Raw genomic sequence first — 16,828 nt, 5'->3', positions numbered from 1 at the left:
GTGATTAGAAGTAGCAGCAACTCTGAGAATAGCACAGAGGTGCTGTGAGATCAGCCATCATTTTCATTTTTCTGGGCCTGTTCACAGAACTTTCTGATCTCACCTTGTACACAAAAAAACATAAAACAAATAAAGAATGAGTCCGACGTTTCCACAAAACACAGGAAGCTCTGCTGACCCGTACTGCACTTTTTTATTGACACAAGAAAAAAGATGACCACAGTGAGCCAGACTTTACAGTGATTGTCTTGCAGTAACAGCAAATTTCTTCTACACAGTGCTGGAGAAATTTGGAAGCACGATGAATTTGACCTCTGACCTTTTCAGGCTGACTTTACACTGACACAACTGTTTAAAACAAAAGCTGTAACAACCCTGCTGTTCATCAGAAGAACAGAATCTCTTAAGTCATCTTTAAGATCCAAATGGCTTTGAGCATTTTTCCCAGAAGGCCTCAGTGGTCAAGGATCCGCAGATTTCCTGAAACAATCTTGTTCTCCAGCATGGCTCCAGCAGGAATATCTATCCGGTCACCATGATTAGCTATGATGATGACAGTACCCTGATGAATAAAACGATTAACGAGTGAAAAACTGACAGAAATGTCACGTATTCTTGCAACCTCTGTTCGAAATCAAAGGTTATTGTTAAAAAATATAGTTGAGTAGCCCTGACAGGCTGGTGACCTGTCCAGGGTGTATCCCACCTCCCGCCCTGTGGCAGCTGGGATAAGCTCCATGAAAACTGTTGAGTCTGGCTAAAAATCTTTAAGATGGTCTTTCTTTGAGCAAACATGTTAAAAGGTGAACTAAACATTCTGTGTATGCACTACCTATTTGCTCTAAATTTCAATCAATATGTTCACAATGGTTAGTCAAGTTAGAAAGTGAAGGAGCTGCTCGTTATTCTGTCTAACATGGGACATAAATGAAATGTTTAATCTGGTCTGCATAGCAATAATCCTCAAAATCGGGTGGGGCCGTTTCCCCCCATTTCCTTGGAGAGTCGCAGTGTTTTAAAATTTAACTCTGAGTTTCTTTCCCTGCAAAATACATCTTGAAATGATCTCATTCAAATCAGAAAATAGTTGCAATGGAATTTCTCTTGGGAGTGGCTGGAATAAACAGAGGTATCAAGGAAAGATTTACATTTTATACTGTAAATTCTATCCAAGGACATTTCTTTTGGCAAATATATTCCTAAATATCTCACAAAGTTCAGTTAAGGTGGAATTCCTTTCTAATTTCTGGAACAGTACTGTAGGCCCGAATAAGGCTCGACGTTAATTCAATTCAAAGAGCTGAAATAATGCTCTGTAGAAGTATTTGATTTAAGCCTGTAGGTGGCGCTGTTCACCTGTGCCTCAGTTATTGGAGCGGTTGCTTACTTTGAGAGAGACGTTCTTCCCGAAGGTGACATCTCCAGACACAGTGAGGTGATCAAGCTCCAACATGTCAGGGATGTTTTCAAACCTTGCCAGAAACTCCTGAACCTGTGGAGCAACAAAGCAAAAAGCAACCAAACCCTGATTTTATTATTTAGGCTCTCTAACATTATAACATAAAACACCTTCAGATGACTGTTCAGACTTATTTAAATAAAACTTCATTTAAACTGAAATGTTTGAAGAATTGCAACATGCTCCTACTTTCTCACTATGCTGAGCAGCAAGCAGGTCTGGCAGATCGTGATGTTGTAGCTGAAAACATTATCTTTCCATTTCCTGAGAACTGATTTTTTTTTCCTTTAGTTAACTTGTAGTTAGATTTAATTAGAAATATAAAGTGATTAAACCTGTCAATTCCTTATTGCACCCAATGATAAAGTACAGAAGCTGAGAGAGGCTTGGATCGAGAGTGGAGTTGATGCTTTCTGGGTGGCAGCTGACCTTTGTGAAGGAGCTGCCCAGTTTGACATGAGGCGTGGTCGGGAACTCTCTCTTCTTGCTCATGGTGAGAGAGCCGGCGTCCAGGGTGTACAGATTGGACATCACCAGCAGCAGGTCAGATGACGTCTTCACGGGCAGGAAGCGGCTACGGGGTACGTTCACACCCATGGCATTGTTAAAGCTTTTGATGGCAGCACCCACAGCTGTCTCTAGCTGGATGACATTCAGCCCACCATCCAGGGTCTACAGAGAGATGGAGCGCTTCAGTCAATGGGAGGAAAAACAGTTCCAACAGGCTCATAATCAAATATGTTCATTCCACTCCTTATTGTTCACTCATCTTAGTGGGGTACTACCCACTAAGATGAGTGGACGATAAGGAGTGGAATGAACAAATTTTTTGAACTCAGGACTTTACACAAGTCCTGAGTTCAAAAATAGCTTTCAAAATAAACCAAATCTATTGACAAAATGTGCAGAAAAAACTGCTATGAGCTAATGTCAAAAATATCTATTGTGTAAGATAAGGCCTGGGATGCATGATAACACCAATTTGTATCCTAAGACGACATATTAACAGTATTCGTCTGATAAAGCCTCTTGAGAAAATGGAAGCAGGGTTAAAAAGAAAAAGTAAAAGACAAGCAGCACACACCCAAAACATTTTAATACTGCCCCCAAAACTTTTCAGAGCCTCATTACTTGAAGTACCTTTAAAATATCGCTTCATATCACAACACCAGAGAACACAAAAGCTCAGGACTGTGATTATGACGTTTTTAAAGGTACATTCCTTGAGTATTTTGTGGTACTTTGATTCTTAAATATCAGTTTTCTGACATTACAAGTTACAAACTTTGCAGCCTCTAGGAGCAACGTATATGTTCTACATGCAGTTCTGAGTTTGACATCCGACTCTTTTTCCTCCCAACACCAAGTGGCACCTCTTTGTTGGATGGTTGTATTTAAGAAGGATCTGAGAATTGTTGCTTAGTCATGAGCAGGAGTTTTTTTAAGTTATCCATGAAAAGGGAATCACAGTGTCACTCGTGTCAGGCACACTGGATTCCTTTGGCTGAGGTTAGTGGTAATGTTTTTGCAGTGGTAGCTCCTGTGCTTCTTAAACAGCCTCACTCCTACAAACAAGTCTAACAGCATAAGGTTAAACAAAAAGATTTCCACAGGATTACCTTTGGATTGACGATGATCTCCAGGTCCATGGAGTTCTTCTCTTGCAACCTCTTGATGGCAGGCAGAGAGATCCACAAATTGTTGGTGTTGAAGATCTTGAACTTGGTAACAGACTTAAATTCGTCAACATGGGCCTTGGGGACCTGTGCGATCTCCAGCAGCCTCAGACGATCCTCATACTGGATCAGAGTACCACCCTGGACAGAAGGGAAACAGGCTGCACAGGCCGAGCTACACTTTCTTCAGCCGGGGCCAGATCGCCATGAGGGAGATACTAAACATACCTTGACGTCGGCTCTGGTCTTGTCTGTGACCTCCATGATGAACTCGCAGCGTTTGTCGGCCGGCTGGCTCATCAGATGGTTGAGGATGAACAGGTCAACTGTGGCTCCCAGGTTGTCGATGTTGGAAACAAAGATGTACTCTTTCCCTTCAGCAATGAGTTTGTCCAGGAGCCCGGAGTTTTGGAAGCTGGCATAGATGTCTCCGTGCCCTGGTGGGTACCAGGCCTCAGCATTTTCGCCACTGGTGCCCATGCTCTTAGCAATTGGCAGGAGGGACTCCTTGTTGATCCTCGGATACCTATTAAGAAAATAAAGAGTCCCTCATTTAGACTATAAAGAACTGAAGAGCTCTCTATTCCAAGAGAAGTGAAGGAAAATCCGATGGTGGACAAAACAAATTTACCCTCAAAGCAACTTTGACAATTTTATTTTTGGACAGCAGATGTAAACGATGGCCCTTATTTACCAACAGTTTTTACACACAAATCTGTGCGCACAAATGTTTAATGCTCAAATCACTGACTTATAAATTATATTTTTCTATATTTTGTGTACTTTTGTACTTGTCTGTTTACTACCAAATCAGAGAAGACAGCATAGCTCGATATGTCTTCAGAATCTTGAATCTGGAAATGTTTTTTTAACATCATCATAAACATTAGTAGTGAATGCTGATGCATACATGCCTGTTCTTCTTTATAGCTCATGTAGTGTGCTTCAAATCAAGAGACATTTCAAGTCTTCTAAAAACTTGCTTTCCTTATAGTCGTTGTCCTAAAGCCTAATCTGACTGTTTCGCTCTGGAGTCAAATCACTGGATTGTACTTTTTGATGAGTCCTCTGTGTTTGCTCTCATGAAGTTTTCTTTTCAGTGCAGACCTGAATATTAACATCAGGTCTGATGGACAGTGATCTGGTCTTTACTTGTCTGGATGTTCTGAATGGATCCAGCATTGTCTTCCTTCCAGGTTTTGTTTTTTTAAGAACACACCAAAGATTATTTGTCCACTGCTAACGCTCCAGGTTTCCTTTTAACGGACTTGTTGTAGTTTTACTGCTTACCACTTTAACAATGACATATGTAACTTCCATCTGTCTCTGTTTCCATCCACCAAAAAAATAATGAACCATTTCTTTAATCACCTCTGGCTTTTTACACTTATTTCATACTTAACAGATTTTGTTCACAGAATCTCCGTATGTGTGTTTGTGTGTGCGCACTGCACCTGCTCTGATTGAAAGTGTGGATTTTGACTTGGTGGTGTTTGTATTTCTGCAGGATCTTCTTTGTATCCTCGTCGGTGTTGAAGGAGTTCATGAGTACAAGCGGCACGTCAGCATTAAAGGTTTTGTTTAGATGCTGAAAACACACAATCATATAGCACCATGTTAGAACAACAATTGCCTCAAGGTAGTTCACCAGAGGCAAAAACATGACCCTGGACTCATCCTGATCATCAGAGGTTAAGATGTGCAGTGTTTTTCTGCATTCTTACCTCAATTTGTTTCACTGTCAAGTCCAAGAAGGTGTTCTCATTGCGGACACTGATCAGACTCTTTGGGCCCTTGCAGCCCATGCTGGTTCCTAGACCGCCATTCAGTTTGACCACAGCAAGTTTGTTGAGACTGACAGCGATGTTGTCGGGTAGTCCCCTCGCCTTGATCCTGTCATAGGGCTGGATCTGAGCAAAAACCCACAAATGAGTAAGATAGGAGTTAAAAGTCTACGAAGAGTAGAGCTTTTTTTTTTAATACTGTAAAACAAAACAGTGAAGAGGCTCAAGTTAAGGTCAAGGTGAGATTGAACAAACAGTTCAGTTTGTTTTACATGCAAGTCATCAGGATGTTATGCAACAATACAACCAGGCTTTAGTCTGATAAGCACAGACAGCAAACAGCTCTGCAAGTTACACAGTGAAACCCATCAGTGCTAGATTTGTTTGTTCACTACAAAGCTGCTATGTCACCACCAGAAATGAGGAGTAACGCATGAAAAGTAGTGCATTACTGTAATCTGATTACTTTTCTCAAGTAACGATTAAAGTAAGGGATTACTATTGCAAAAAGTAATTCGATTACTGTACTTTCCCGTGTGCACGCTGCGTTACTAAACCATGATTTTGTTTGTGAAAGTGTCTCATGACAATGACGTACGAGCGTGCGATGTCCGTGGCAACAGACGTGTGCAGATCAACAATGGATAATATGAGTAATATATTATGAGATATATATTATAATATGAGAGAGTATGATCGTGCAGCGTTTAAAGCTCGGAAGTACTGACATTACTTAGAGTTTGATTCTGTAAAAAGTAACAAAAACATTAGCGTCCGCTGTTCACTCTGTGAGGGAAGAAAACTTCTTTCTACAAAAAGTAAAGTTCAAATTGTGCGAGCACCCAGCACGCTGCCACGGGAGTGTGAAATCCACAGAGAAACCCCCGGATCCCCCCGCTGACATGGCCACTGCAGCACCGGGCAAACCTCCACCCGCCCCACTCCTGCTAAACAGGTGACAATAGATTTAAGAGCGACAGGACTCGGTGCCGATGAGTTTTTGATTTTATTTATTTTTTGCTGTGTTTTACTTACATGTATTTGAAAGAGTGTGAACACAAAAATATTTGATTTTATATGCTGGAAAATGAAGAAAATAGGTTTAAATGTTAAACAAATTTCTTCAAGTCAAACACTGTTGCATATAATTTAATTTTTGCTTGATGCATTGTGCATAAAGTTGAAAGATTAAACCTAAAAAATGTTTAAAAAAAAACTTTTTCATTTGATTCAATTTTATATGATGGATTATGCAGAAAAATTTCTGCAGCCATTAACAAACACCAGAATAAACACCCCGAGGCTGCTTTTATTGTTGCTGGCGACTTCAACCACACCAACTTAAAGACAGTCCTCCCCAGATTCCACCAACATGTCTCCTGCCACACCAGAGGAGACAAGACTTTAGACCATGTGTATTCCAACCTGGCTGGAGCCTACAAAGCCACACCCCTCCCCCACATTGGACAATCGGACCATCTCTCCCTGTTCCTCACACCTCGGTATTCACCACTCATCCAACGTGTGAAACCTGCTGTGAGGACAATTAAAGTGTGGCCAGAGGGGACAGACGCAGTGCTCCAGGACAGATTTAAAAACACAGACTGGAATATGTTCACCCACACAGACCTGGACCAGTACGCCTCATCTGTACTAGATTACATCTCCAAAACCACAGACAGTGTCACCACCCAGAAACGGATCACCATGTACCCCAACCAGAAGCCTTGGATGAACCGGGATGTTCGTCTCCTCCTGAAGGCCCGCAACACTGCCTTTAGGTCAGGAGATGCACACGCCTACAGTACAGCCAGGGCTAATCTAAAGAAGGGCATCAAAAAAGCCAAACACCATTACAAAAAGAAGGTAGAAGAACACTTCTCCAACTCCAACCCCCGACGCATGTGGCAAGGACTCCAGACCATCACAGACTACAGGACCACCAAACCCTCCCCCGCATCCTCTGATGTCTCCTTCCTCAACGAGCTCAACAACTTTTATGCTCGTTTTGAGCGAGGGAACCCCACAACCACAACCAAAGCAGACATGACGCCAGACCACCAACCTCTGACTCTCTCCCCCACCGATGTAGGAGCGGTGCTGAGCAGGATCAATGTCCACAAGGCTGCAGGCCCTGATGGCATCCCCGGGCGTGTTCTCAGAGCGTGTTCTGGGGAGCTTGCAGGAGTGCTCACAGACATATTCAATCTGTCCTTGGCCCACGCTGTGGTACCGGCCTGCTTCAAATCCACCTCCATCGTCCCGATACCCAAAAACTCCAACCCATCTTGCCTCAATGACTACCGCCCAGTAGCACTCACCCCCATCATCACTAAGTGCTTAGAGCGACTGGTCCTAGCACACTTCAAATCCTGTCTCCCCCCCACCCTGGACCCCCACCAATTCGCATACCGCCAGAACAGGAGCACAGAGGATGCAGTCTCCATCGCAATGCACTCTGTCCTCTCACACCTGGACAACAACAACACCTACACCAGAATGCTGTTTATAGACTTCAGTTCAGCATTCAATACAATCCACCCCTCACAACTCATCAGGAAACTGACAGACCTGGGCATCAGTTCCCTCATCTGCAAATGGTTACTGGACTTCCTGACCAACCGCCCCCAACACGTCCGGCTGGATAACCGCTGCTCATCTACAATCACAATGAACACCGGTGTACCACAAGGCTGTGTGATGAGCCCTTTCCTCTACTCCCTCTTCACCCACGACTGCAGACCTGCTGATGGTTCCAACACCATCATTAAGTTTGCAGATGACACCACGGTGATTGGCCTCATCAGTGACAACGATGAGGCCGCCTACAGGGAGGAGGTGGATCGTCTGGCTGAGTGGTGCGACAGAAACAACCTGCTGCTTAACACCGAGAAGACCAAGGAGCTCATCGTGGACTACAGGAGGAATGCTGACCCACATCCACCCATCCACATTAAGGGCACGGCTGTGGAGCGTGTGAGCAGCTTCAAGTTCCTGGGAGTCCACATCTCCGAGGATCTCACCTGGACGACCAACTGCTCCAAGCTGGTCAAGAAGGCTCACCAGCGCCTCTTCTTCTTGAGGACTGAGGAAGAACCACCTGTCCTCAGACATCCTGGTGAACTTCTATCGCTGCACCATCGAGAGCATCCTGACCAACTGTATAACAGTCTGGTACGGGAACTGCTCTGCCTCGGACCGGAAGGCGTTGCAGAGGGTCGTGAAAACTGCCCAGCGCATCGCCGGAGCACCACTTCCTGCCATAAAGGACATCTACAGGAAGTGGTGTCTGAAGAGGGCTGGGAAAATCATCAAAGACCCCAGTCACCCATCGCATGGACTCTTCACCCTCATGCCCTCTGGGAGGCGCTACAGGAGCCTCCGGACTAAGACCACCAGGTACCGGAACAGCTTCTTCCCCACAGCCGTCAGACTCCTGAACTCTGCCTCCTGACATCTGACCCACGTTAAACTCATGGACTGAACATACACACACCCACAATGGACAACTGTACCCTCAAACACACAATAATAACATGGACTGAACCACCACTCACAACCACCAGCACTTTATATAGCCTCTGTAGAAACTATCTACACCCTCACTTATCTTAACTGCACTACTGTATAGCTCTGTGTAAATAATCATTCTGTACATTCGATAATCTTTAATCCTACAACTGTTTACAACTTGCATAGTTCCCATTTCTGTATAACTGTATATCTCAGATTCTGTAAAGTTATTTATTTCATATTCTGTATAGTTTTTCATATTTATATCCTGTTCATAGCCTGTACATAGCTTGTACTCACTACAGCCTGTACATACTTATAGTTATAGAATATTCACAACATACTTCATACCGTGTACATTATAACATACCATAATAGACCCATTTCTGTAATATACTCACATATCTATATTATTGCTAATATATATTGTAATATATCTATATCACTAAAGCACTTCTGGATGGATGCAAACTGCATTTCGTTGCCCTGTACCTGTGCATGTGCAATGACAATAAAGTTGAATTCTATTCTATTCTATTCTAAAAATAGAATTGGCCTGAAAGGTCTGTTGCTTTATTACGTATTCAGGTTGTGCATCATGTTTTTAAAAAGTAACTAAGCAATAAAGTAACTAATTACTTTTGAAAATAAGTAATCAGTAAAGTAACAGGATTCCTTTCTTGGAGAAGTAATCAGTAACTAATTACTATTTTAAAGTAACTTGACCAACCGACTGGGAGCTAGTTTGACCTAGTTGTCCAGCTGTCACAATTTGCCCCTCTTTAAACTTTCTCAAATCCTCACGCTTGCCCATTTTTCCTGCTTCGACCAGATCAACTTTGGGGACACAATTTTCACTTGTTCCCCAATATATCAAATCCATATTAGGAATATCTGCTTGCAGATATTACACAGAACCAAGAGTAATAAAAGACTGCCTGGCGCTTGAACTTTTAGCTCACAGGTATTACCTCATTATTTGAAACACTGACCATGTTTGTAACAGCATATATATCCATTACAGATAATAAGGAAAAACATAACACTTCCACATTCGTGATATAATGTTAATGTATATTTTTATAGAGAGATGTTTCTGTGGTACAAATGTCTACAGTAAGACCATTACCTTTACTTGAACCCTTTTTATATTCAGACAAACATGCATACCCAGATACAAATATATGTGTAGCTGGGTATTAGAACATGGACAAGTAAACTAAATGTGTATATATGTATATTCATATCATTTCTAGTAAGAATTAAATAAAAAAATGTGTAGGGAAACCAATTTGGGTCTTTTTAATGAATCTCTGTGGTGTTTTTTAGCTTCCAAATGGTGCATGCCGAATAAAGCCTGCTGGATCTATACTGGGTGAAGCTGTAGTCTACAGTTATGGGCAGGAGGAGTTTTCTATTTTAAGGTTTTACTTGGATATTTGTGGCTCCATTATTAAACAGTAACTTTTTCCAAAACAGATAACCTCCCGTAACTGGAATGAACAGAGTTACTTTTGGAAGTGCAATCGTCTGACTTTTCAAACCTCATGACACAGTGTGACACACAGAAAGGACACATGTATTTATGGTCACACTACACACCATATCAAAGCTGTATTTCTGCCCGTGCTTCTATAAACAGCTATCCAACAACAGAGCAACTGTTAAATATATAGCAAGTCACACTGTAACAAACACTGGGACATCTTGTATTGCTTTTCTCTTCATGCTTTGTGACGTTCTGAGGTTTTTAAAGATCTACTGGAATGGTGTGAGCTTGGAGGCCGACCAAAGACGGTCAGCTGCAGGTGATCAGTTATAGAGGAATCTATGACCTTTGCTCTATGACCTCAGTAAAGTCTTGCCTCACATGTTTGTGGATGTATTGGAGAGCAAATTGGGTTTAGTGTCTTGCTCAAGGATATTTGGCATGCAGACTGCAGCAGCCGGGAACTGACCAACAAACCTTCTGATTAATAGAGAACCTGCTCTGCCTGTTGAGCTACAGGAGGCCAAAGCTTGAGAAAACAAGTGGACAGCTCCACGGCCACCAGTGCATTTTGGTTTTTAACAGCAGAAATGAATTATATCCATTATTCCTGTAATATTCCTTTGAGATATCCACAGCTCATCATGACTGTAAATATATTAGTGTTTGTTTCAACTCTGGAAAACATTCAGTCGAAGTCATTCAGAGACTCTCTTTATGAAATAAACTGACACATGAAAATGTGAGGGTGGTTTCATGGACAATGTCAAAAACTGTGTAAATAAAGGATTTAAAACCTCTATCACATTGTCTTGATGCATGCTCAGTCACCAAGGTATGGAAATCCCACAAAGTCGATGCTGTACATATAAAGGCGAGTGTTACGCATGTCTTGCACCAGTAAACTTAGAACGCAGTGTCTCATTTTCTCTGAACTACGCTCATGACGACAGCGGTGGTTTGAGGCACAGGGTGATTAAGGTTAGAAGGGGAGTGCGAGTGGAAGATGTGTGGGTGCTCCGCACGACACTCTGAAATGCTCCAGCAGTCAGGCTAATCTTAGTCCTAACCTTCACTTGGCTGATATTTTTGGGAACACCGTAGGCAGGAACTGAACATGTGTGTGAAATGTCACCATGCTGACCAACAGTTGGCTTTGGCCTGAGCGTTCACGATCCTCAGATCTGGTTGCAGTAGCTTGTTTTTGAAGTATGACACCCGTCGCCACAGTGGTGTAGGAGAGTCAGGAGAGTGCATGTTAACCTTAGCATAAAGACTGGAGTTAGGTAAGTAAGTGCTAGCCTCACTGTTACAAGTTAATAAGTAAACATTGTACTCTAATAATACGATTACTCATCTTTAAAATGTTTCTAAAACGTTGCCTGTTGATTTCTTTGAACTTTTAATATAATTCATCTGAAGGATAAATAAACACGTGAAAGAAATTGGTGTTTGGAATAAAGCACAGTGTAGATGGTGTTTGCAGCCATGAAGCCCATCACCACACTGGCTGCAAACTCTTGGGACAGGACATCTCTACATGAATTGAATTGAATTGAATTCATGATTAAGCTGAACTATGCAGTAAGTGAGTTTGCTTTTTAGGGGCATATAAAAGTGCATTGCTTAATTTAATTAAACACTGAACAATGAAAATTTGAAGTCTTAAAAAATGTTTAATTCTTAATTTAAAAGCTTCAGAATGTGTTTTCAAAGACTGTTCAGGGTTGGAGTTGATCTAAGAGTGGATGCTGCTCCTGCACATACTGTATAACATGTATACAGCTTTAAGATATAAACTGAAGCAGTTAGAAAATATTTTGAAAAATACATTTGCTCATCTGTAGATTATGTAATTATTCCCTTACAATTTAAGCAGCTGTGGATTGTTAGCAGCTCCCAACTGTGAGGTTTTTCTTACATATTTCTGTTGCCCTCAGATGGGTTATATTCTAGCTTACTTTTATTTAGCTTACTTCTAGAATAATTTATTAATCCCTGAGGAAATTATGTGGTCGCAGTTATTCCAAGACAGTAAGAACTGTAACCAACTAAACTAAAAGTGCAGATGATGCGCAGAGAGTGAGGGTGTGCAACTATCACACTGCGTACTTGCGCTTCAGATGGAACATTTAAAGCACATATGACAATATGAGCACCAAGCCGTGTTAACCAGAAACATTATCTTGTGCTCACCAACTCCTCCGGTGGCCGGCTGATCTTGGCCCAGTCCACTGAAGGCCCTTTGACTTGCAGGAATCTGTGGAAGAGCTTCTTGAAACCATCAAAATCTTTTCTGGAGATCTGAAACAAAAGAAGTCAAATATCAAAACTCACTGATTAGGAATCTATGTTTAACGTCTATATGTTGCATTTATCTAGAGTGATTTTTCACTGGCTTTCAAACTACCCTTCCTACATTAAATAAATCAATACAAAATAAGCTTTATTAGAAACAGTTAGTCAGTCGGACGCCAGAAAGGTTGGCTATACATCAATAAAAGCTTCAAACTAAAAATACAAAGGTGATTTTATTTACAAACATTTTGTTTTTGTCAGCTAATCATATTAAAGCTCTAATCTGCAGGTTGGTTTACATGTCTACCCTGGTTTCTTAAAGTGCACCCCTAATAATATTTTATGTAGCCCACGAGCATAACAAGGACAAAGTGGACTTCATTCACGGTGCATACTGTGGTATATTAGTGCAGAACAAGACCAAGGGGATGTCTTTAGAATTTCAACTTCTTATGTGATCATAGCAGATGAAACCTTCATAACTTGGATGAAGACAGCTGGTTTCAAGAGGTGAAATGGCTTTAAACCAGCACAAAAACATAATCAACATGAACAACCACCTCATTAAAAGACAAACTGAAAACATTTCACACAAGCGCAGTGTCCCTGAACTTTGAGACCTCACACACAAACACAAAGTTCATCTGTGAAAACAGGTTAGAAGTGTCTAAAGTTGCTTTTTCACTTACTCATATATGCTTGCTTCATAAATTAGCACCAAAACAGGTTTATAAGCTATCAATTAATGTTGTAGCATGTTAAAAGAAAAGGAGCAGCATTGTCTTCGTTCATCCTTCAGAGTGACAGCTACACCACATTAAAATCTTCATAATGTCTGAGGCCGATTACTGAAGCAGGTATGAATCATTTACAGGACCTCTGGGTTGTTCACCTCAGGTTCCCCCGTCAGGCCAAATTTCTGCCAACAAAATCTACGTGCTCAGATGAATGTAATGGACTCTCTGTACGCAATAATGTACAAACATTTGTTCTACATATATAACAGATCAATGAGTCCATGGCATCTGTCACCTCGTGTGTCCCCCAAAAACTACAAGAATGTAACAGAAAATTACAAATTTAACAAAAGTAGCGAATCAGATGCTGTCTTATGCTACAGTGCAAACACCGCATCCTTCAAAAACCACATCGCTTCAGAGCTAAATCTGACAAAATGAAAATTACTAGTAAAAACCAAACAGTTAATGGCAAAAAAGCTGATGGCGCTTTGTGTCATTACAACCTACGCACCAACTCTGTGACCACCCTGTGATAGTCTGCGTGCAGTAAAAGTAATGGGTATGTGTTACCTTATTTGACATATGCATGTTTTCTCTCACATATTAACTACAATTAGGTAAATGAAACCTCAATTAACAAAACTGTAGGGGAACAAATAGTATTAAATTACGAAAAAGCTTTTCTGGGGCTGCACGAGATAATCCTATGCAGAAAAATCCCACGTTTACTCCTGTCCTGTGATGTTTGAGAGGATTTTTCAGAGTTTCAGAGCATTTGTGGGGATGTTTGGAGGGAGCAGCAGAGCCAAAGGCGTTCCCACCTCTGCTTCAGCTTTGTTGGTTGTGGTGAGCAGAGCCTCCAGCTCGCGGTGCATCGAATCCTCATGTTGCTGACGGAGCTTCTCCTCAAACTCTGTCATTGCTCTCCGAGTCAGATCTGTAAGCATACGCATGGATCGTCTTCATTTAATTTAACTGTAGATGTGTTGCTCAAAGATTAAATACACAGCCTGTTACTGGTTTCCAAATATATTTTAGAAAAAGAGCCACAGTTAAAGGAACAATTTTAATCTGCGAATTGGAATTTATTCTTTACTGCATTCTTAGGTGCCAGCTGCAACTTTGAATATATTTTAATATTCATTTAGCTAATTTCTCTGTTCTTTTATTTCTCTGTCAGCTACATAAATTATAAGTGCTTTAAAAAAATAAAACTTTAAAGCTCAGGTTTGACAGGAATTGTAATTCTGGAATTAAACGCTTGTACTTTATCCTTAATACATCAAATATTAGGTCACACATTAAGCTTGGGAACAAATAATTACATACGGAATTACATAAGAAAAAAAAGTTAGTGCAACGCAAACCAATCAGCAGAAGCTCACTTTTAAAACAGTACGAGGTGCTTTTATGTCAGTGTTTGTGTCAATACTAAAGGCTGACTTTCAGGATGTCTGAGGACGTGCTGGAGTCTTCAAGTCGCTTTTTTACCCCTCTGGTAATCTTGGTGACTAGAAGTTTAAGGAAAAACCAGAAAATCTATTGACACTAACAACACTAATGTCTGAGAGAACAGACTTGCACTCAGAAAGTCCATCCTGTCAACCAAGATGCAAACTTACCAGCTACAGTCAGAGTCATTTTAACAGTGGGGGCGAGCTCAGCAGAAACGAAGCAGCTGGCAGCTTTTGGTGGCAGGTATGTCAGCTCACAGTGAACAATGGTCCCAAAGAAAAGCAGAGTGAGCAGCTGTCAGAGAACAACACACATACTCCTCATCCTCAGCTCAGAGGAAGCTCACAGAGCCGCTGCTCTGACCCCAAGCTTAATTCAAGGCCTGCCCCCAACCCCACACACCAATCAAAAGCTGCCAGGGGGTTTGTCACAAGGCGCCGTGTACCGTTGAAACATTCAGTTAATCAGTTCTTTAAGAAACAGAATACAGATTGGCTTTTTATGTCCTGCATTACAGTAAAAATCTGATTTCTAGATTTCAGATTTTTTTTTTTTAGTGTCAACTTTATATTAAAAAATAAAAACTATCCAAAGTCCTTAAAGCTTGAGGTAGACCTGGCTGACAAGCCAAGGTCAGGATTGCTCATACTATAACAACTTTCTCAGTCACAGAGTAGGTCCACCCTAAAACTGTTTATTCGTCTATTTTACCTTTTGCAGTTGCCCACAGTTGGGGGTTGCCCACTCATGTCTTCATATCTACCTCCTGAGGATTCCCACCCCATCATTCTACTTTGACGAGTCTCTCAAGCTTCTGTAGATTTGATGGCCACAGCCTTTCAGTGGGATGTGCAGGTCGGTCAATAATATTCACTTTGGACTTTGCCATGTAGTTCTTCACCAGAGATGATGTATGTTATGGGTTGTTGTTTTGAAAGACACAGCGATAACCTAGATCTAATTTTGCTGCTGAACACTTGAGGTTTCTTTCAAATTTCTTCACGTCCTTTCTTTATGATTCCTTTCACAATACTCCCAACACAGTGTTTCACTGAGGGGATGGTGTTCTTTGGGTTTCTTTTTCTAAACATAAGAAGAGCTTCAGTTTAATGTCATCTGACCAAAGGATGGCCTTCCAGTATGCATAATCTTTCTCCAGGTTGTCCTGAGCTTGAACATATCGCTTGTGCAGAAGTGGAGTTTTTCTTGGTGTGTAAAAGGTTCTGGTATTGACCTTCTTTAAGACTACAATTTCTGACTGGGAAGTCAGTCATTGCTATCTTCGTAGTGGTTCTGGAGTCTTAAGCCACTTCTCTCACTAGTTTTCTTTTCAGCATGTTTGAAATCATCCACTTTTCATCTCTGTCAGGCTTTTTCTATACGGTGTACAGAAAAAGTCTGTTTTTTTAGCATGTTTTTTTCAAGTGACAAACCCTCGCTTAAGTTTTTATACTGTGTGTAAGTTGGAAGTTATCCTTCACATTAAACTCAATTTTGCTTTGAGCATTACAGAGATGAAGCACTTTCATTGCACAGCTGTACTTCATGCTAGTCCAGTTTTTCAGGGGGCTAATATTGTTGACAATTCTTTTTTTTCGTTATTCTATTTTATTGTGTGCAAACAGAAATAATTTATGCTTCTAAAGAAAACTGGTATGTGTAGAAACGCTATGCTGAAAATAAAATATTAATAAAAAAAATCAATTCACCTTTTTAAATGTGAGGTTTTGCTATATTTCTTCCATTCAGATAATCCATTTAGTTGGTTTTCCAAGTTATCAGTGGTTTGTTGCTGAAATCACCTGCATGTAAATTAAGTTCTCAGAGACGCTTTAATGGTGACCTTTACGCTGCTGTTTAAAGGTCAAAGGTTGAGATTCCACTCCAGCTGGCACAACGTAAAGGCACGTATCATTGCACCACAAAGAAAAAACTGCAACGTTTGCTTAAAATTCACTAAAGCTATCAGCTGCAGATTGTTGTGTGACCATTTGGCTGTAGGGTGTGTGAAGACCGTGGTGAAACGTTTCTGTTCAGCGCGCACACACACAGGGCAGAAGCACTTTCGTGTTTGAGCGCTTTTCAATGTTCATTTACGCTTCTCCAAACACTTGTTTTGACCAACGTGCAAAGCAGCCACAGCTCTCACTGAGCTCTTACTCACCTGAACACTGTCAAAGTAACGGAAGGGCCTCAAAACACACCCGAGAACAACACGGACAACTTCAGACGGGGATCGAGTAGGGCTCAGACCGGGGAGTTCATTTTAATTTAAAAACAAATAACATTAAAAGGTGTCAACACGAAAAGTCGTCATCCTGCCTTTAGCTTGTAGCTGACAGCAGCCACAACCAGCTCCGCGCAGCGCGAGCCGGGATGGTAAGTGACGTAACGGTGCGCCCTTTAGTGCCAAG

At 41.3% G+C, this 16,828-nt stretch overlaps 1 protein-coding gene across 3 annotated transcripts; it reads right to left on the bottom strand.

Annotated features, from left to right (window-relative positions):
* Positions 1 to 174: 174 nt before the first annotated feature.
* Positions 175 to 16,781, bottom strand: LOC120716628 (UTP--glucose-1-phosphate uridylyltransferase-like). Of its 3 annotated transcripts, XM_040004182.1 has the most exons (11): positions 14,582 to 14,760; positions 14,345 to 14,470; positions 13,781 to 13,896; positions 12,118 to 12,225; positions 4,860 to 5,045; positions 4,590 to 4,723; positions 3,364 to 3,661; positions 3,079 to 3,276; positions 1,889 to 2,131; positions 1,388 to 1,492; positions 175 to 562 (listed from the first exon to the last, which is right to left on the bottom strand). In XM_040004182.1, the coding sequence occupies exons 3-11, from the start codon at positions 13,877 to 13,879 to the stop codon at positions 455 to 457; spliced, it is 1,479 nt and encodes a 492-aa protein (XP_039860116.1). In that variant the 5' UTR covers positions 13,880 to 13,896; positions 14,345 to 14,470; positions 14,582 to 14,760; the 3' UTR covers positions 175 to 454. The 3 variants fall into 3 exon arrangements, with proteins under 3 accessions (XP_039860116.1, XP_039860115.1, XP_039860113.1); XM_040004181.1 differs by lacking the exons at positions 14,345 to 14,470; positions 14,582 to 14,760 and adding an exon at positions 16,579 to 16,781; XM_040004179.1 differs by lacking the exon at positions 14,345 to 14,470.
* Between the last annotated feature and the right edge of the window lie 47 nt (positions 16,782 to 16,828).

Source organism: Simochromis diagramma, unplaced genomic scaffold (assembly GCF_900408965.1).
Source record: "Simochromis diagramma unplaced genomic scaffold, fSimDia1.1 OVJJ01000565.1, whole genome shotgun sequence".
Taxonomy (NCBI): Eukaryota; Metazoa; Chordata; class Actinopteri; order Cichliformes; family Cichlidae; genus Simochromis; species Simochromis diagramma.
Note: the sequence above shows the minus strand (reverse complement) of the source record. Positions and strands in the feature narration are given on the sequence as shown.